This window comes from Vollenhovia emeryi, unplaced genomic scaffold, assembly GCF_000949405.1.
Source record: "Vollenhovia emeryi isolate VEMERY1.0 unplaced genomic scaffold, V.emery_V1.0 DF939199.1, whole genome shotgun sequence".
Lineage (NCBI taxonomy): Eukaryota > Metazoa > Arthropoda > Insecta > Hymenoptera > Formicidae > Vollenhovia > Vollenhovia emeryi.
This window is the reverse complement of record NW_011967167.1, coordinates 69,904-89,015: the sequence shown is the minus strand read 5'-3', so window position 1 is coordinate 89,015 and position 19,112 is coordinate 69,904. Positions and strand designations below refer to the sequence as shown.

At 41.5% G+C, this 19,112-nt stretch overlaps 2 protein-coding genes across 5 annotated transcripts in view; both read right to left on the bottom strand.

Annotated features, from left to right (window-relative positions):
* Window positions 1–11,168, bottom strand: part of LOC105561826 (cell division cycle 20.2, cofactor of APC complex-like) — a 52,301-nt gene extending 41,133 nt beyond the window's left edge. Inside the window, exons 1-2 of one of the 2 annotated variants that reach the window (XM_012012164.1) lie at window positions 10,533–11,168; window positions 9,476–9,610 (exon numbers count right to left, since the gene is read on the bottom strand). In XM_012012164.1, the coding sequence (XP_011867554.1) occupies window positions 9,476–9,595 (120 nt within the window). In that variant the 5' untranslated portion in view covers window positions 9,596–9,610; window positions 10,533–11,168. Of the gene's footprint in view, window positions 1–9,475; window positions 9,817–10,532 lie in introns of those variants that run through there. The other variant, XM_012012163.1, reaches the window with a different exon arrangement.
* Window positions 11,169–11,251: 83 nt separating this feature from the next.
* On the bottom strand, window positions 11,252–19,106 carry LOC105561825 (poly(A)-specific ribonuclease PARN-like). 3 transcript variants are annotated; one of them, XM_012012162.1, is made up of 12 exons: window positions 18,658–18,676; window positions 18,350–18,563; window positions 17,948–18,226; window positions 17,516–17,798; window positions 17,218–17,339; window positions 16,605–16,831; window positions 16,295–16,364; window positions 16,124–16,179; window positions 15,447–15,533; window positions 15,070–15,262; window positions 11,614–11,702; window positions 11,252–11,547 (listed from the first exon to the last, which is right to left on the bottom strand). In XM_012012162.1, the coding sequence occupies exons 2-12, from the start codon at window positions 18,409–18,411 to the stop codon at window positions 11,471–11,473; spliced, it is 1,545 nt and encodes a 514-aa protein (XP_011867552.1). In that variant the 5' UTR covers window positions 18,412–18,563; window positions 18,658–18,676; the 3' UTR covers window positions 11,252–11,470. The 3 variants fall into 3 exon arrangements, with proteins under 3 accessions (XP_011867552.1, XP_011867549.1, XP_011867550.1); XM_012012159.1 differs by lacking the exon at window positions 18,658–18,676 and adding an exon at window positions 19,011–19,106 and having other exon boundaries at window positions 11,254–11,547; XM_012012160.1 differs by lacking the exon at window positions 18,658–18,676 and having other exon boundaries at window positions 11,254–11,547; window positions 17,948–18,170; window positions 18,350–18,427.
* Window positions 19,107–19,112: the final 6 nt, after the last annotated feature.

Below are 19,112 nucleotides of genomic sequence, written 5' to 3'. Positions count from 1 at the left end.
TCCTTGCGCCGCAATCTCGTGGCATCGGTCTGACCTCTCGGTACCAGCCGGCTACTGTTCTGTGATTACCATGATAATTCGTCGACTCGCCCATACCGCTCCGCGCTTTGCCCTATGGCACGCCGCAGATAATATGCGATACACGGCGCAGCCTGACGCTTAACGATCGCAGCCGCGGCGTGCGGCTTTAAACGGCCATTGTCTCTAGCTCCGCCCGAATAGCCGAGGCATCCGTGAAATAAATCGCTCGTCGCAATCCGGCGCGAATGGGCGAGAAAAAGAAGGACCTGGCCGCGGCGCGGCGGAAACCGCCCCGAATCGTTGGCGCGATCCCGCGACGGTTTAACGTTTATATATCTCCCGCCCTTCTGACCTGCCGGCCAGCTGGAATACGCCGGTTCGATGAACCAGTTCCGGAACGCGGATCTGCAAATCGTAAATCTCGCCGATGGCGCGCTACCTAGGTCGGATCGCGTACTTTCGCCGTCATCCGCGTCAGCGCGGGCTCATTAACGTTTGCACTTCTGTCCCTGGGACTGTACACACGCTTGTACGATTATGTGGAGTAGCGCGGGATATTCTTAGGACACTTCGCGAAGAATTGTGAACTCTTGCTGTGAGACTGATGTAAAATTCCCCCCCATTCAACAAACAGCGGATGATACGCGGGAAAAAAGAATATTCTTCTTTTGAAAATATGTTTAGTGTGAAAATGAGATTAGATTGCGTTAAAGGAAGAAAAGCTTACTTGAATGAAGCAATTTTGTGTAATTTAATCGAGTAAAATATATGCTTATTATTTAAGAATAATTTTTCCTGAATGAAACGTAATAATATTGGATAGAAAATAATATATTTTCAAATCGAAGATTATAATGATTTTATTGTTAAAATAATTGTATGTATTCTTCAAGTGACAATTATAGTATTTAAATAAGACTATAATATTGTTGAAATGTAAGATTATTGATTGTTGCGTGTATATAAAACAATAAATGCGTTAATTTGAGTATATAAGAGTTGATCCGGCGCTTTTTTTCTGTCTAAAGAGTTAAAAGTTAACGAGAAAAACTAACATTGCCATTTCCATTTTTGAAAAATAAATCTCACCGGAGTTTCTTGAAATATTATTAACTTGCCAGTGTAGATCAATTTTAATACATTGGTAAACTTTATCAATTAACGTATCAGCGTTTATTACTAGACATGGAGAACTGCCCAAAGTAGCACGGGCGATCGTTATAAAAAAAGGATCTTATCAGCAACAATGCTCTATCCAATGTTCAATTTACACGCTCCTGGTAATTTTATAGGAATTTGCGCTGTGATGCCGAACGTTCGCCCTGGATTTTTCAATATATGTTTTATCAGTCCATCTTTCAAATTTGCTCGTTTTTGTTTTTATTCATTGGCTTGTTTTTAGTCCGACATTGTTTTAAAAGGGATTTGTTTTTCCAAATTCTTCGTGCGCTAATCTATTCAAAATAAACTCCAACAGTGCAAATTTTTATAGACTACAAAAGGACTTTTGTGTCCGAAAAACTGCCCAGGATTGAAGACGCAAAAGCGAATTCTTCTTCCACTCTTAACAAGGATTTTAGAATAGAAATAGGACGGAAATCGAATTCGCCTCATAATTAGGGAACAATTTCACCCTTGGATTTCCTTGTGCGACAGCATTCGGATATGAATCGGTTACGGGAAGAAGAACCCCGGAAAACGGTGCGTGCCCGAGGACGAATTTATAATAACGCTACACCCTTTCAGCGTCGCTCTGTCTCGCCTAAAAATCCAGAATTTGAATTTATCGGCTGCCGACGAAAGTTGAGAGACTCCGCGTTGAAAAAGTTTCGATAACGAGGGCATACATCGCGTTGTTAAGCGTATCCTCGCGTCGCTCGGGCGCAACCTCCCGAGCTAATGCCCTTCCGTTTGGCTGCATCCCACGGAATAAAACTCGAGATCCCTCCTTCGGCAAACACGGTACTTTCGATTAGGAAGGAAGATTACGCGGGGCAAGGGAGGGTTTATCCGCCACGCTCGTCCTCGCCTTTCTTCCCTTAACGCGTGCCCGTAACCATGCCTCCTCCGGTTCTCAACCCCCGTCCCCCGAGCCGCGCGGCACAAAGGGTGAAGGGTCCACCCTTAGGTCCGGGAAGACGAAGCTGACTGGTCGGTCGATCGGCAAAGCGTCACGATAGGTCGTAGGGTGTGGTCCGGCCGCTTTTCTGCGCTATCGAGGCTCGTGAAAGAAGAAGGGTCGGTCGTCAGAGCTCGATCGATTTTCCGCTCTCTCCCTCCATCATCGGGCGAGAGGTCGAAAAAAGAGACGAACAGTACGCACGCACGCACGCACGCACGCGGTGCGTGTAGCGCAAAAATGTTGCCGTGCGTGGCGGCGGTGGCGGCGGCGGCGGTGGCGGCGGCGGCGGCGGCGGCGGCGACGGCGGGTGGTGGTGTGCGAAAAAGTTGCCGTGTCGGCCCCGGCGTCAGTGGTGTGCGTCTCTCGGGTGTGCGCGAAGGAAACCGCCCTCGTCGTTAACCGCCGTCTCCGGGGGATCTTCCTTCTTACCTTCGTCGCGCCTTCTCTCGCCGACGACGCCTGTGCACGACGACGCCGAGCGTCGTCGGGCGTCGAGCGCGACCAAGTGAGGGCCCGGCGATGCGCGCTTCGCACCTGCGTACAAGACACCGCGGCACGTCGATGCATCGCACGTGGACGTGCCGCCGCCGCGGCGCAGCCAGGACGAGAAGAGAGGAGAGGAGAGGAGAGCGAGTGAGTAGACGCGACATTGAACGCGGAGGTCGGAGATTGAAACACTTGACGCGGACGACTCGCGCGCGATGTGTTCTCGGTTTTCTCTTTGTTTCGTTCATATATTTTTTTTTAACTCGAGTGCCACTTAGCGGATCAGCGCGAACGACACGTCGAGAGAGAACGCAGACCCGAGGGATATCGCGGTGCGGCTCGCGCGGGAATAAAGAATCGAGACGCGGCCGCGACGACGAGGCCGCTGCCTTGCCGCTGCCTCACCGCTGACAATCGGCAATCTTTGCCTCATCCCCGATGACGATCACTTCAATTCCGATTTCTGGTGCGCGGTCCGATGTCGTTTAGTCGGATTCCAAATTCAGGCCCTTAGGCGCGACCCTTCGGCGAAAGCCCAGACTCGAGCCACGTGAATCACTGCGCCGACATCGCTCGTCGGAGCGGCACGCCGCTCCGTATCGCGCGGCGTCCTCCACATCGATTCGCTCTCATCCCCCTGGCTCTCCGCGCCTGTCTCGTTTGCTTATCAATTCCAGAATTTAACGCGACACGGCCGACTCCGGGAGTCGGCCGCGCGCAAGGGACGCCCGCGGTCGTAGAACGTGGGTTATATTCTTCGCCGTTTTCCAGGAGACTCGCTCGACTTGAAATCGAATTACGCCGGTTTACAAGCCACAAAATGGCGGCAAGCATCCCAGGTAGAACGCGAGGCACGCAACGACATCAAGATGCCTCGTTACTGTGATTTTATTCGTCGCTCAAAGCTACATCGGCGTCACTTCGACGTCAATTCGATGTCATCGCGACCCCTCGTCCTGCCTGGGTAATTCCCCGCCGTAATTTTGATTATTGTCGACGCTGAAGTGAGCTGACGTTGACCGTCGCCAGGCTCTGTTTAACCGAGGCGACGACATTTTTAATATTCACCCTCGTACGTTTTCCCGAAGAGACAAATGAGCTCTTACGCGACGTAGGCGAGGGATGTAAAATGGCAGAAAAGGTTGGGCCCAGTTTTGAAACACCGGTTTCCGTTTACACTTGTTACTGCTGTCGCCATAGGATTTAAACAGAAAAGGTTGAAAAACGACCATCAGCCTTAAGCCCGCACCAGACTACGAATTGAGATTGAGATTAGATTGAAATTTGACCGATCGGGGTGAAATTCACTAAACTTGAGATTCGTAAACTTTACTCCGATTGGTCAAATTTCAATCGTAGTCTGACCCGGGCTTTCGGCTGGTCAATTAGGGAGGTTCTAGCGCCACTTTCTAATCAATAAGCATGTTATTAATAAAATTGCATTCAATGGCTAAAAAAATAATTTCGCAATAACATTAGTAAGATTATATTCGTAAATGTCGTGATATGTAATCATTTGTTACTTTAAAAGTTGTCAAATAGTTAGAAAGTAGCAAAACAAAAGTTCCAAGACTCTCGCTTGATGCAAAATGCCAACGGATAAAAAGCAAGTATGAACGTGAGATGTAATTGTTATTTCATTTAATAATCAATTCAAATTTATTTGAGTTGGAGGCGTATAAATTAACACTTTAGCATTTAACTAATTACACGTTTACTTAATGAGCATTGGAAATAGTTTGTTTTATTCGCGACGTTGCCATATTTCCACTTATGTGTCATCGTTTCCTGGTCGATTTCGCGGATTGTTTCATCGAAAAGTCTTTATAATTACATATTTAGTAAACGATACGGTAAAAATTGTTCAAATTTCTGTTATACATTGTTAGTTTGATTATCTTTTACATAATGTATGTATTATCGGTTTACAGGGTTGGGAAGTAACTCGTTACTTGTAACGAAATTACAGTTACAGTGACTTTTTTTTTAACTTCGCTACTTTCTCTCCATCTGTAACTGTAACTTAACTCGGATACATTTTTTCGATAACTATAATAGTAACTAATTTAATAGTTACATTAATAGTTAATAGTTAATATTAATAGTTACCTTACATTTTTTTTAAACCACCACAGGTCGCATTAAGTGTTGCATTTGCACATAAACACTTTTATCGACACTTTTTAATTCAAACGCAGATTTGATATTTTCATTTTTATTGCAAGAAAGTAACTGCAAAGTAAACGATTCGTTACTTTTTGAGTAACTGTAACGCATTACTTTTTAGAATTGGTAACTTGTAACTGTAACTAGTTACATTTTTAGGGGAAAAAACTGTAACTTGATACTTTTATAAAGTAACTTTTCCACCCTGTAGGTTTATCTTTTATTCGGTCAAACGCTCGAACCTTCTTAAGCCGAGGGCACACGACACTATTTTTCCTACTGGACTGCTTACGAGAGTCAATCGGGGCCTGATTCAGCCTTAAGTTACCTGATCTAAATGTGTTTTGTCTCTCTCCAACTTTTTATAAACAGAATATCGATTCTCACAATGTCGCCATATGCTCCTAACGCCTCATCATAATTAATAAGTAATCGAATTATTTGGATTGTTCGTAACTCTAATCTTTTACGAATTTTACCCCCGCGTAGCTAAAAATCGCAATTAGCTATTCCATCTATATCCAAGATTTTTAAGTAATACTAATCAATTCTCTCAATTAGTTCGGTCGATATTCAGTAGCGCAAAGATAATTTTCACTCAAGAGGCACTCGCAGAGTAGAGTTACGAACAATCCAAATAATTCGATTACTAATTGTGGGCCCCAAAATGGCTTGCTAACTGTCTTTTTTCCCCCAGAGTAGTTTTCGTTTGTCTCAGGCAGTTGGGCTTTTGAGTCGAGCCAATCAGCAGTAGAGTATAGATTATTCACACACATACACACACACACACTTGTACCGTTTGCATTTAAATAATCGATATCATTAGAAGATTTTGTGTTCAGTAAAAAGCACAGCAGTTATTTGCATTTTATTACAATATCTCAAGTGCCCAGGTTTGTAATGAATCGGAAGCCTGCTCCTTCAACGTAAAGTGGCCAATAAAGTGCAAAGGAGCCATTCGGAGGAGTGCTCTTCCTTCGTTTTGCACAAAGAAAAGCGTAAAATGTATTCAAAGACTACTATTAGGGTTTAAAATGTGCAGAAGAGTATCGTCGTATAAAAACCATCTCGCTAACCGGTTAAATCGACTCCGTCGCCTATCGTCTCGTCGCGCCGTTAAAAACTCCCCGTTCTCTCACAAACGTACCGTTTCTCACACCTATTATTTATCTATCGTTCGTCCACGAGGTGTAATGAACATCGAATACCAGAACTGGACCACTTCGACGAGAGCCAAAGAGTCGCGGGTATCTCTCGCGTGCATCCTGAGCCATCTTTTATCTCCCGATAACGCTTCCGGCACACCCGTTACTTCATGGCGTGCATAAAATCGTCGCGGATGACTAGGTGCACTTCTGAGTACTTAGCGTAATGAATAAGACGAACAGTCCCGGCCGACGAGCGGTCATTAAACGCTTCCGACGTAGTTGAATGCGGCAACGTCAGAAAACGTTTGGCCTCGCAGAAATCAAGGAAGAAAAAAGGACGTGGCTATCGCGCTGAGAGGAAGAGACGCTCGACCTTCTTCCCGTAACACTCTCGAGTAATTTATCGCGCGCCGCAAATTACAGCCGCCTAAAAAGTCATGTAATTTGTATTTAGCGTCTATGTTAAACGATCTGCGAGTCGTAAAAGAATAAATACTTTGAAATTCTGAAAGGAGAGAGATTTAGTAGAGACCTATGTCCCGGCAGTGGACAAAATCCGCTGATTGATGATAATCCCTGGTGGAAGTATTTTACTGAAAATGTAATGAAATTTTGCTGAAATGTACATGAAAATCTCTCTCAATTAACCCCATGGCATATCATTTTATCGATATTTCAGTAAAAGTTCAGTGCAAATCATTAAAAAATTTCCCAGTAAAAAGTAATACACGTTTTTTAAGTTAAAATCAACAAAAATATCGCAATATCTAATATTTCATAATATTTTCATTACCTTTCAAGTGTATTTTAACTTTCCTTGTATTTGACAGTATTACATTGAATTTCATAAGGAAAATTATGATTTATTTAGTGCTTTCTCAATAATTCTTATTTCATTTTTCACCGATTTACACCGTGTATGTGTGTGTTAATTTTTCAAAAGCGTTTTGTATTTCCCAAAATAGTAGGATTAAATTGTGACGAATTACAGATCGTTTAAAATGGACTTAAAATGTCATTTAATCACTTCCCCTTTTATTTAATTAAAATTGTACGAGAAGGATAGAGAGTAGATATACTAGGCCGGTTCTGGATCATTTGTTTAAATAATCATAAATCATTTTTTATAGAAATATATAATATATAGAAATAGAAATATATAGAAATAGAGTCTGGCCACGGTGCGTATTTCTCCTTAGTAGCCAACAAAGTTTGGAAAAACCACTGGCGAAAACTAATAGAAATTGTCGACGGAAAAGATAATAATTTGAAATAAGAAAATTACGAACTTGTATTCCTTTTTTTAGGAACTTTGGAATTCAGAGAAGAAAGAAAGAATAACTTGAATTTCAATAACATTATAACGATAATATATCGAGAACACTGAATAAATTACAACCCCAAATTTATTCTATATCGCAATATCGTAGTAATTGTAAATAGAAATGTAAACATTTTGTAACATTACTTAATTATTGTACGGTCTTGTTTTAGTATTGTGTGTTAGTTTTACTAGTCAGCCTTTTGTACATGTAGTTTTTATCTTATATGCAATAAATCGTCTTAGAATTTTCAAATCTAATTGATGACAATTGTTAATACTTGTACAAAAATATTTTAATTCTTTTTTAATAAAAAAACAAATTAAATTATACTCAACATTATTTAAATGAGGTAAATATTGTTGAATAGTAACTTTCATAGCGATAGCCATTTTCTCGAAAAATTTCAATCATGTCTTCGAACATGGGCAAGCCCTAATGCTTCTCTGGTAGAATCTGCGAGAAGCAAGTGAAAAGCACTTCTGACCGGAATTCTTGCGTTGTGAATTATAACAAGGTGGCATCTTAAAATCTGAAAATCTATATTTCATTGTGCTATTTTATAAAATTGCTTTTTCAGATACCGTTAAGAACAATGTGAGATTAAAGTGCCAATTTTTATAACAAACCTTGCTCTTTTATAACATCATAATTTTCGACCGTCTCGATCTTTTATTTTAATTTGGAAACCATATAAAGAATAATTTTGCTTACTTTTTTTTATCAATTTGTAGTCAAACAATGAAAATTGTGTCTCGGGCAACGCGATAAAAAGACTAAGTCGAGTGGCCAAATTCCATCTTCTAAAGACTTTGAGAGAAATTGCGTATACAACGCGATGTTCGTAGACGTTTTACGAGTAACTAATTGCTTTTGGGATATCTTTTTCAGGTACCAGAATGCTTGCGCGGTGGACGGTACGGACGGAAAGTGCCGGGGATGATTTGGGCCTTAGTGGTCCTGTGGTGGCTGCGTTTGAATCCTACTGGCCTGCTAAGTCCCAAGTTATCTCTGGCGTAAGCGCAATGACGTCTCTCGTCGACGAAACTATCCATCAAATATTTCTCTAAATCATGAAGCAAAGCGCCCACGTCTGAGACACCACGGTAAACCTTTAATTATGTGACGACTAATGTTTATGTATGCAGGCAGTCGATTGCTAATGAATAACATTGGGATACGAGAAATGTAAAGAAAATTCATTTCGTCGATATTTCCAATTATACTTCTTCGTTTGAGAGAAAATGCAACAATTGGTGCTCACAATAATAATTTCTCACTTCCTTATATGTTTTTTAACGCTCGAACGACAATAAGGGAAAAGCAACAGGTCATTTCATCTCGGAAATTCACAGAGTGCGAAATAAAGTTTGACGATGTGTGAACATAATGTAGAATATAAGAAAATCGCGCGTGTGTTTGATTAATACTCTTAGTTTCAATTATCTTGAAGAATCACTTTGGATTTATTTGTCATCGGTTGGTGTATATATTTAGACGTGCATGTATGTGTTATTCATAATCACCTGCGGCGACCACGGGTAGTCAGATAAAATATATTGACCTATACAATAAATCTAATCGTAATTAATAATTCACGCAGCAATTATTATCCGTCAATCCCCGCGTTTCCTAACTGTCCTCTTCGAATCTATCGTCCCTTTAGTTAGAATTAAAGAAGCCTGTCGCAGATTGGTTAAGGAAAAACTGTTAAAATTAACATAAAGCTGGTGAAATCGTGATTGAGCGAATACTGTTTCAGCCATTTACGAGAGGCGGAAGACGTAGCGATTAATCGCGATGTAAATTTAATTGTTGCACCAAACTCGGTTAATTAATTATAGATGAACTTTTTAAGTGTCTCTCTTCTTTGTAGATTTACCGTTTTACTGTTAATTATACAATGTAATATTTTTATACAAACTATTATTAATTATGCTGCAATATTTTTCATTTCAATATGGTATAAAAGGTCCACGCTGCCGACTAGGTGCGTCTGAGTGTCCCGGTTTGAAAATGAAATGATTAATGAAACAAGGCGCAAGCTTTCGAGATAAGTTTGTTGAGGCAGCTTTGGGGTTTCTATGCGGCATGTGCCTCGACACAGAATGAACGCAATGCCCTTGGAAATCCCAAAGGAGTCCAACGCATCGCAACGGCGAAAAAAAAGAGGGAGGACGGATTTACGAGGACGATCTGTTTGGACTCACCGATTTTGCGCCATCGAACAGCTCGGTTCTGCGGAATCTCGGATAAGCGGCGCGCAACGGGGTTTCATTGCCTTGAATCTGCCAATCAAGATTCTGCGTGTCCAGCAGGAACCTACTCATCTTTCCATGCGATTCCTGTAACGCATACATTCCGAGTTTGTAACTAAATTTCGTAACAACGTTTCGTTCGTCCAGCTCGGGCCCAGCTAAAACTAAATGAAAGTAGAAAAGTATCAAAATGTTCGATTGCAAATTGTGTATGATAATGCAATACGCACGGAGAGAATTTTTTTCTTAAAATTTATCCCGAAGATCACGCAATCGTGGGACAACGTGGTATTTCAAAGAATTTTACGAGTTTTTTTTTAATTCAACATTCTAGCGGTATAATTATACTTGGTGTACATTTTACTGGTAGAACGTATGGTAAAATTTCGAAAAACCCATAGGTTTTCAAAATGCCACGTTGTCCCACGACTACATGATTTTTAAGAGAAAATTCCCTCAGTGTATGTTATAAATATAAAAAAATACTGTCGAATACACTTCTCAAGATGTTAACTAAAATTTACACCCAGATAAGAGTGTTATTTATCGTCACTTTGATGTCAAAGTGATATTTGTGACGATATTTCGCTGCCAAAGTGACGACAAATAACCTGGGCAATACTTCTCCAAATTACCTACGAGACACGCTCAAATGTCAACAGTCGTGCATCTAGTAGTTCGCAGAGTATTATTAATTTAATTGAAAAGATTGTAATGTCAACTAAAATCCTACTTTAGATCGTAATTACAAAATTATGTTATCAGGAATTGCTTTAGACGTACTCTCTAAAAAATGTGGAGTGAAATGTTTACTCCATTGGAGTTAATATTCACGCCAATAGGGTGAACATTTCACTCCATGGCAGTATTTTCACTCCACAAATTTTAAGAGAGTAACAAACAGATTTTGCGCGGAAATAAAGTTCTACGTATGAAAGACGATTCGTGCCTTTTCTATATAATGTTCTACCTTAGCGAATGTTTTCTTTCCCATTAGAATACTACGTACCTGTGCAGAGTTTGCCTAAATCCCTAAACGACACGCACCACACCGTCCATCCACTGTTGCCTACCAGCCGAAACTGAATGCCGATCGATCCGAACGGCTTGCCAATTGGAAAAACTATCAACACGCCGATTACAATCCCATCGCGGTTAACAGTTGCCAGGTACAAGGAATTCGCATCAAGGTCGATCGTCGGAACTGAGATTGTACACACTCGAGAGACTCGTGACGCGTTATGCTCGAATAAAGAGAATACCGTTGCACAAACGTGTATCTCTACAAGCAGGTTCGTCAAACGTGAAATTTTTTTAAATTGAGTCTTACATAAATCACGAATCGTGATAATAAAATTAAGTAAGTAAAGCGTGACGGAAGGGATGCCGTATTTCAGTGCAAAGATCCGCGAAGTGCCGAACTCGAGGAAAATGAGCGGATTTTCAAATGGCAATACGTGCCTAGCGACATGCGTTCCATATACATATTTAAAGTCTCCTAATATGCAATGTAGACAAAATATTAAACACTTTTTATCACACAACAAAAAATTACACTTTTATTGCACAATAGGACCTCGAGTAATTGATTTGGCCTATCGAAAATTTTATTTGTTTTCCAATTATGACCGTCACGCCTCTGTTTAGCTCGAGATTGGTTTAAGTAAAGATACGCCCTCGCTTCGCGAGACGCGTCTTTCGATCGATGTAGATTAAAGTACGCTCGGATGTTATCAGAAATAAAGGATTTATTAAGGGTGTAAATGCACTTATAAATATCTCGATGACATTTCGTCTAATGGTTAGAAATGGAGGTTGGTGAAATGAAAATACTTTTCTTTCGTTTCTCTCTCCGTTTTTTTCTTTTTCCGAGCCAGCGCGTATCCACGCTGTTACGTATTCGCGTATATGCACTCGTTGCATATCATTTCCCCCGAAACACCGCGGCTAGTTCCAGGCGTCGCTCTCTTCGAAAACCTTCTTGTCGGCCGCTACCTGCTCCTTGCGTTTCTTGCGCCGTTTACCTGTACGAGACAAATCGGGCCGCGTTAATGCAAAGGGCAGGGGCAAAAAGAGCGTGTAATACCCACCCGTGACAACTTGCCACTCGTCGTCGTCGTTCTCCGGTGCCTTCGCGCCGTTGGCCGTCGACTTCTCGCCATCCTTCACGTCCACGTTCCTGCGGAACCAACAATCCCTCCATGTAACGCGTGCGAGAAAGAGATTTTCGCGGCAAATATAATCCCCGCGATCGGCAGATCAGCAAAGAGGACTCCCGTCCTCATTCACGGGGATTCTATCGTTTATCTCCGCTTCCTCGTATACCGCGATACCGGCTTTAACCGAGAACGCACACACGTGCGTCGCGCACGTGATGCTGCATATTCATAAGTCGCAGCAACGGTCCCGCGAGCGGCTCCGACACGCGCGTCGAGTAAATTCCTCGGGCGTAATGTACGATAATGCCAATAATGCACAACCGCGAGCGAGCGATCGGCCGATCCCTCTCTCTTTCACGATTGCATCCACCGCGCGCTCGTTCGCTCGAGGTGCCTGCCCCTCGATGCCCGGCTCTTCGCCCGTTCGGTCGCAACTTCCCTCGATCGTTTAATTTTTCGATTTGAGCTCGGAGGAACTATTAGGAACGGGAGTAAATGTCGAATATTAGAAGAGAGAAAAAAAGGAGATTAAATGTAACTCGCTGAAAAAGAACAAAATATAAAATATGAACATAGGAATTGTGTTATAATTGAAATAGTCGTGAATATTTACCAAGATATTTGTCCTAGCCCTTACGAATTTAACCCTTTCAGTAATGTACTCTAAGTTACCACCTTTGTGATCCCATTTTGTGTTACCTAACTTCTACCATTTGGAATTTCTCTTAAATTTTTGTCTCGCAACTTTCTAAAGTTTGGAATTTGATAACAGGATCGTTAAGCCCGTATCAGACTACGGGTTGAGATTGAGATTAGATTGAAATTTGACCAATGAGAGTAACATTCACTAAACTTGAGATTAATAAACTTTACTCTGATTGGTCAAATTTCAATCTCAGCTTCAATCCGTAGTCTGATACGGGCTTTATTTCATCGATGCTGTAAGTTTTGTTTTATTATAAACGAGTTGAAACTCAAGAAATCGCATTTTATTCACATTCAATTAATTTGTGAAAAAATTTGATCGTAAACATATACTTAAAAAATCTTATTTCTTACGGCCACAATATGGCGAGTCAAAATTAGTAAAAATTTATCATTTTTTTAAATAAAAATCGATATGCGAGGGATTTCTTGTCGCAACATTTCAATATGAAGTTAGATTTAAAAAATTCAAGATGGCGGATTCACTGTACTTGATTAAAAATTGACAAAGTGCAACATTTTCTATGAAAATTGGTACATACACCGATACGGATCCGCCATTGTGAATTCTTAAGATTTGAATTAGCGACCTAAAAAACCCCCGTATATTGAACCTCCGCGAAGATTGGTGAACGTTTGCCTATTTCGGTCTGCCATGCTGGATCCGCCATCATGGATTCGGGAATCTCACAAATTCCGCAACCTCCGAAACACAGAAAACTATAGTGCACGCAAATAATAATAATTACTTTGCGTCCCGAATTGCGCGACTGAAAGGGTTAAACAGTCTGGATTTAATTCATCTTCCGTTCCTAAAATTTCCTCTAGCAATCGCGCGCAGGCCCTTCATCTCCCAACTGGCCGACGTCACCTAAAAGGACCTTTCTTTCGCTCTCAAGCCGAAAGATCATCCCTAGGCGGACCAACGACTCCTCGACAGAGCTCAAGTCGACCGATTATAAATCCCACGTTTCCCCAATGATCGTTCGACGCTTCCTGGAAACGCCATCCATCCGTCCCGCGATTGCGACCGCGAGGTCCTTCGTCATCCGACGTTCACGTCGTTCCCGGCACGGAAACGCGCGTGCACGCGCGACGCAGCGGGGGGAGAGTTACGAGCGCGGTGATTGCGAGCACGTGGGCGATTCATTAATATCATGTCGCCTGCGAGACTGAGCAATGTTGCGACTACAATGCGATGGAGAGACTGCAGTTGGTTAAACGAGAAAAGGATATATATATATATATATACATTTATATATATATCTATACATGTATATACGTATACACGGGCTGCGCTCGGCGGACGAAGACCGCGGCTAACGACAGTTGACTGGAACATGTGCCCGGTGTATTGATTACCGCGGCCGGCAGTGCCTCGTTAAAGACTTTCTCATAGACGCGCCGCTTTAAACGCACGATCGACTACTTGCTGCCGCGCGCGAGGAAACGCGTTTTTCCTCGCGGAGGGAAAAACCGTCGGGTTTCTTCGCGGAAAAACGTTCCTACGGATGGTGCATTTTGAGCGGCTGATAACTGCCTTCCGTCGTTTGATTATCGAACGCTAAGACCGAATCAGACTAGCAATTGTTGGCTCGGATTGAATTGGAATTGACGATAGTCCTTTAGCCAATAAGAGCAAAGCGGCCTGCAATTTAATCGGCTATCATTGGCTAGAGGACAAGCGACAAACGCCAATCGCCAATCCTATCCGAGTTAGCAATTGCTAACCCGATTCGACTTTTAGATTGGTATTTTAGTACTCCGAGATTATATTGAAAAAGACAAAAATGCGCGTCCAATCGGAATCCTTTAGATTAGCGAAATGTAATCGTGGCTTTTAGTGAAGTAAAACAAATAAAAAGAAGCAAGGATATTGGACGATCATGATGGATTTTACGTATACAAGTATTCAATGTAATTCCCGTAGACACCAATCACTCGCACGCCGGTGATATTTCGCAAACCGGACCAGGGGGCAAGAGGAAGAGAGAGAGAGAGGGAAGAGCAGGCACAGGCAGAGCGAGAGGAAGCAGAAGGGGGAAACGGAGAGGAAGAGCAAGAAGACTAAATAGGCCTGTAGAGGAGAGCGAGCGTCGCGTGCATTAATTCAGAACAAGGTCTACAGCCCTATGCAAATCTCTCGTGTACAGGAAATCCTAGGAGGCCGCCTAGGGTCTTATCCCACTCTCCGTTTTTCTATCGTCCTGGAAATCATACCTGGACTCATAGCGCGTTATTCATCCTTGCGTTTAATACATCTCTCGCACGAACGTGATGGCTCGCGGCAGAAAGTAAATTGCGATAGAGACCATTCATTTTTGGAATACGAACGCATACAATTTCCAAGCTCGCGACGACGCGATGTTAAACATATGCGTCCGTGATACAAAAGATTTATACAAGATTCTCATACAAAATCACGCTTTTGTTTTCTAGACATTTGAAAAAAAATTAATTTAGAAACAGAAAATCCATTTGAGAGCATCGATCTCGAATAGTAAAATTACCTGGACAGTGGACATAACATAAAGAGAAACGGGAAAGCACTTGGAAAACCTTTTTTTTTTAATTTTATGAAAGAATTCGAGAGTTAATTTGAACTGATATCTGCAGAAGCGACCTATAAATTGAATTGATTGTGTAAAATGTTACAATAGAATCCATGATATTATAACTTACTCGGATGCTGATAACTTTCGTTTGCGGTCGTCGGGCGGGACAGCAGTCTGCAAAGTGGCTTGGTGCTTGGTATATTTTTGTATTTTGCAAATAGTTCCATTACATAAAGCCGCCAACGCGGCGCTGGCCTGATCACGACGATATAAGCCTATGTACGCAGATGTATCGGATAACCATGAAATATATCCGCCCCCTGTAAACAAAACCATAGAGGGATTTACTCCATCTCCTCTCACATGCCTTTTGCATCAATTCTCATTTCGTTCACATATAAAAAGAACATTCATTTTGCGAATGTCTTCTTTACGAACAATTCATTTTGTGCTCGACTTATTTTTAATTATACATATAATTACTTTGTATAATTTAATACTCACCAAATGGACTGAAGAGTTGCATTATTTCCGCGTGTTTCCATTCTTTAGGGAATGTTATGTGAAATACATGATCTCTGCTAGGATTTGCTTTAAAAAAGAAACGGAAAAGTTATCGTTCAATGGAAGGGTGGATCTCTTTGGGTGTGTTCCAATTTTCTCTCGGTGCTGCTGCCAGTACTGAACGCTATTACTGAATTCAGCTTCTGAGAAAATCATTTCCAAACGAAACCTCAGTAGCCTTCGTAATAACACGGCAGTTGTTCTTTTCTAAATTGCAATCATTTTTCTTTGAGACTGAATACTCAAGACTATTGGGAGTACTGTCCGTAGTGCGGAGAAAAAATAGGGACCCACCATATCTTTGTATCTATTTTTAATAATAGAGGAAAGTCCCCTATTACGAGATAAGTTCCTAATATAAGATAGCAGGTTGCTACTAAATTAATAGGTATCGTCTGTTGGTTCCATCATGAATTTATTGCCCCTGGAATGAAATGTTTGGTGGAAAACTCATTGTTAGATCGTGTGATCGTCGCGGAAAAAGATTTGTGATTGAAGTTTGACGTTGAAAATCTGCTGTCTCATATTAGAAGCCTATCTCATAATAGGGGACTTTCCTCTACTAATACAAATGATACTGCAATACCATTTTTTGGAGCGACATCAAATATACTTACGATCTTTTCCTACCAAGTTCACGTATGGAACATCTTTCAGTCTTGCTATTGGAAGCCTGTACAAAGAAAAAAAAAGTAATTATAAAAATAAAGAAGTAAGAGTAATTGTGAGCCTATTATAGGCAGAAATGTAAAACTAATTACTTGATGTTGTTGACGTAAATTACTCACTTGTTGAGGAAAGGATTAAGCAATGGTGAATTTGGTAACACCGTAGCATTCTCGGAATTTTGTAACGTGCCTGAAATAAGCAACACGTTCTCACTGACGAAAGTTACGAAACAAAATTAACTGTCAAACTAATCATCCATCAATCTACGTAATTGATTGATACGTGAAATAAAAATAAATGTGAATGAAAGGCATACACACCTGCTCGACAATGTATTTGTTATATTCGATACAATCAATTACTTATAAAGATGAACAACAATATTGACAAAGGCACTGTGATATTTGTACCCGATATATTGTTACTGACCAAGATAGTTGGACAATGCGATAAAGCACAATCCAGTGATGTACGCGTCATATCCTGCCTCGTGTAATTTCTCTTTTAATACCGAATAACTGCGTCCCTCCACAGGCTCAACATCGGGAATGGAAAAGGGTGGCTTGCTCACAATGTCTAACAATATGTTCAAATTTGACGACGACACGAGTTCTTTAAATTTCTGCGACTGACAGATGACTTTTGTATCCAATAATCTTAAATAAAAAAAGAAAGATAAACTCTCGCGATCATTTTCACCTCGAGATGTTAAAAATATTACAACAAGTAATGTTCAAAATTAAAATCTTTGAATTTTTTAAATTCTTTACAGCACATATGTATGCATACATACGTATACATAAGGTACGGCAGTAACGCCGTTGAAAACTTACTATCTCACATTAGAATCCTATCTCATAATAGAGGACTTTCCTCTATAAACGCCACGTAACTTGCGCCAGTTTTGTATCAAGTGTTTACGTTTACATTTTTACTGGCGTTAGCTGACATCACTAATCATTACGTGCGTAAACGCTACTTAAGATAATTGCAATCATTTCCAAAGCAAAAAATAATACATAGATAAATGTTTGCGTCTTACCTGGGGAACAGGCCATGAATCAAAGTCTTGAATTCCGAATAGTCGCTTGGCAAAGGCGTGAAAAATTGATGTATAATGTGACACAAATCCAACAGCATATTATGTCCTACTATTATCTTTTCCTGAAATATAAGAGAATTAAAATAGATTTAAACAAATGTCTTTCTTATTTAATAAGTATGACAATATGTCGCTTATGAAGCTTCAAGATTAAAAATCATGATATTTGCATTACCAATTCATAGTATCCACTCATTGAAGCTTTGATATGTAATTAAAAATCAACCTGTAAACTTACAGACTCTACAATCTTTTTCATCAGGTTGCTGAGTCCTACAGCCTCTTTAATTTCCATTTTTTCCTGCTCACGTCTCTCATTTTCCCTTTCTTCCTCTTGCTCCTTAGTGCCTACCCTCTGCACCACAAGGCAGTGCCAGGTATTCTCAATTTTACTCTCAACTCTCACTTTCTTCGGCCACCGCAGCCGTGCCTCCTGATACACCAGTCGCCTCATAAAACCATTACATCTGTCTATCGTCAATTCTTTCGCATCCGAGGCAAGAAAATTCTCTATTCTAGAACTGAAATTCGTACACCATGTATTTTCTGACGTGCAATCGCAATTTTTGCGATCCGTATCCCCCTTAGATCGCACTTTTCCTTTAATTCTTTCTTACACCCTCCCCCTGCAGATTAAAAAGAAAAGTATCGAACAGAAACGCAAGATTACCATATCTCTTCTATCTGAGGCTTGTCGTTGTCCGGTATCGGAATCGACTCTGGATGGCTCTCCTCTTTGAGTTTCTGCTTCTCCTCCAGGCGGTTGACCAGCCTTTCCTCACCACTGGCACTGAGATACGGTATGCCGTGCTTGAATAGCTTGTTGAAGTCAAAGTCTTGATTCGCCAGGAACGCTATGGACGACGTCTGGCACATGAACCTGCCGTCCGGCGCTTGACGATTCAGAGGTTTGGGAAATACGTAAAAGTTGTAAGTGCGCTGAGAATATCTGAAACGGACAGGCCGTTTCTCTCACTCCGCAATTTCTCAGTGCTACTTTCGAGTGTGCCCGTTTCTTTTTCTTTCTTAAACTTAATTAACAGTACACAGAGGTAGCAGACAATAATCTCACTTGTTCGTTTCCGAGTTGTACGTGAAGACGGACAGGCCGAACTGCACGAGCAGGAAGTCCATCGAGCCCGTTCGCAGCTTGGCGTAATATTGAGCCGGCGTGTCGAAGGGTCCCGTATCCGGACCCGAATTAAGACCCGTGAACTCGCCGTCGATACTGAGAAAAGTGGCGTCCTTCAAGACGCCCTCCAGCTCGTCCAGCACGTCCTGAAAGTCTACGGAGATCACATTAAGGCTGCGGTCAAGCTGCCGCTGCAAACACTTCGAAGCGTTTCTGCTAATCTTTACTGAGTGAAAAGAGAAGATTACTTCGTGACGTTTGAAGCGACAGCTTGACCACAGCCCGAATCACGAAAAAGCGATCGCGGTGTCTTATTTTTTTTTTAATTCAATGATCCGACTAGATTCGAAGCCTGCTTTTTGGGTTACACAGCGCAAACGTCGCAGTGTCTGCCTCTTGAAGGGGTTGTTTTAAGTGCCGTTATCTTTTATTATTTCACACCACGACACTAAAAAGTCTTGGAAATTCTCGTACTTAACCTTGATCGAACGCCGAGTCCAATCACTTTAAATTCCTTCGAGAAACACGGCGGTATCTTCATCGGCGAGATTAACTCGAGCCGACGAATCGTCGGTAAATAAAGTTATTCGACCGTACTCACTCGAGCTCGTCACCTCCATTGTTTTTTGTTTTTCCTCGCGCCGTTCACGCGGCCCAACGTAAACGTTCAATGCACGCGCATAACAAAACTGCAATCCAAACC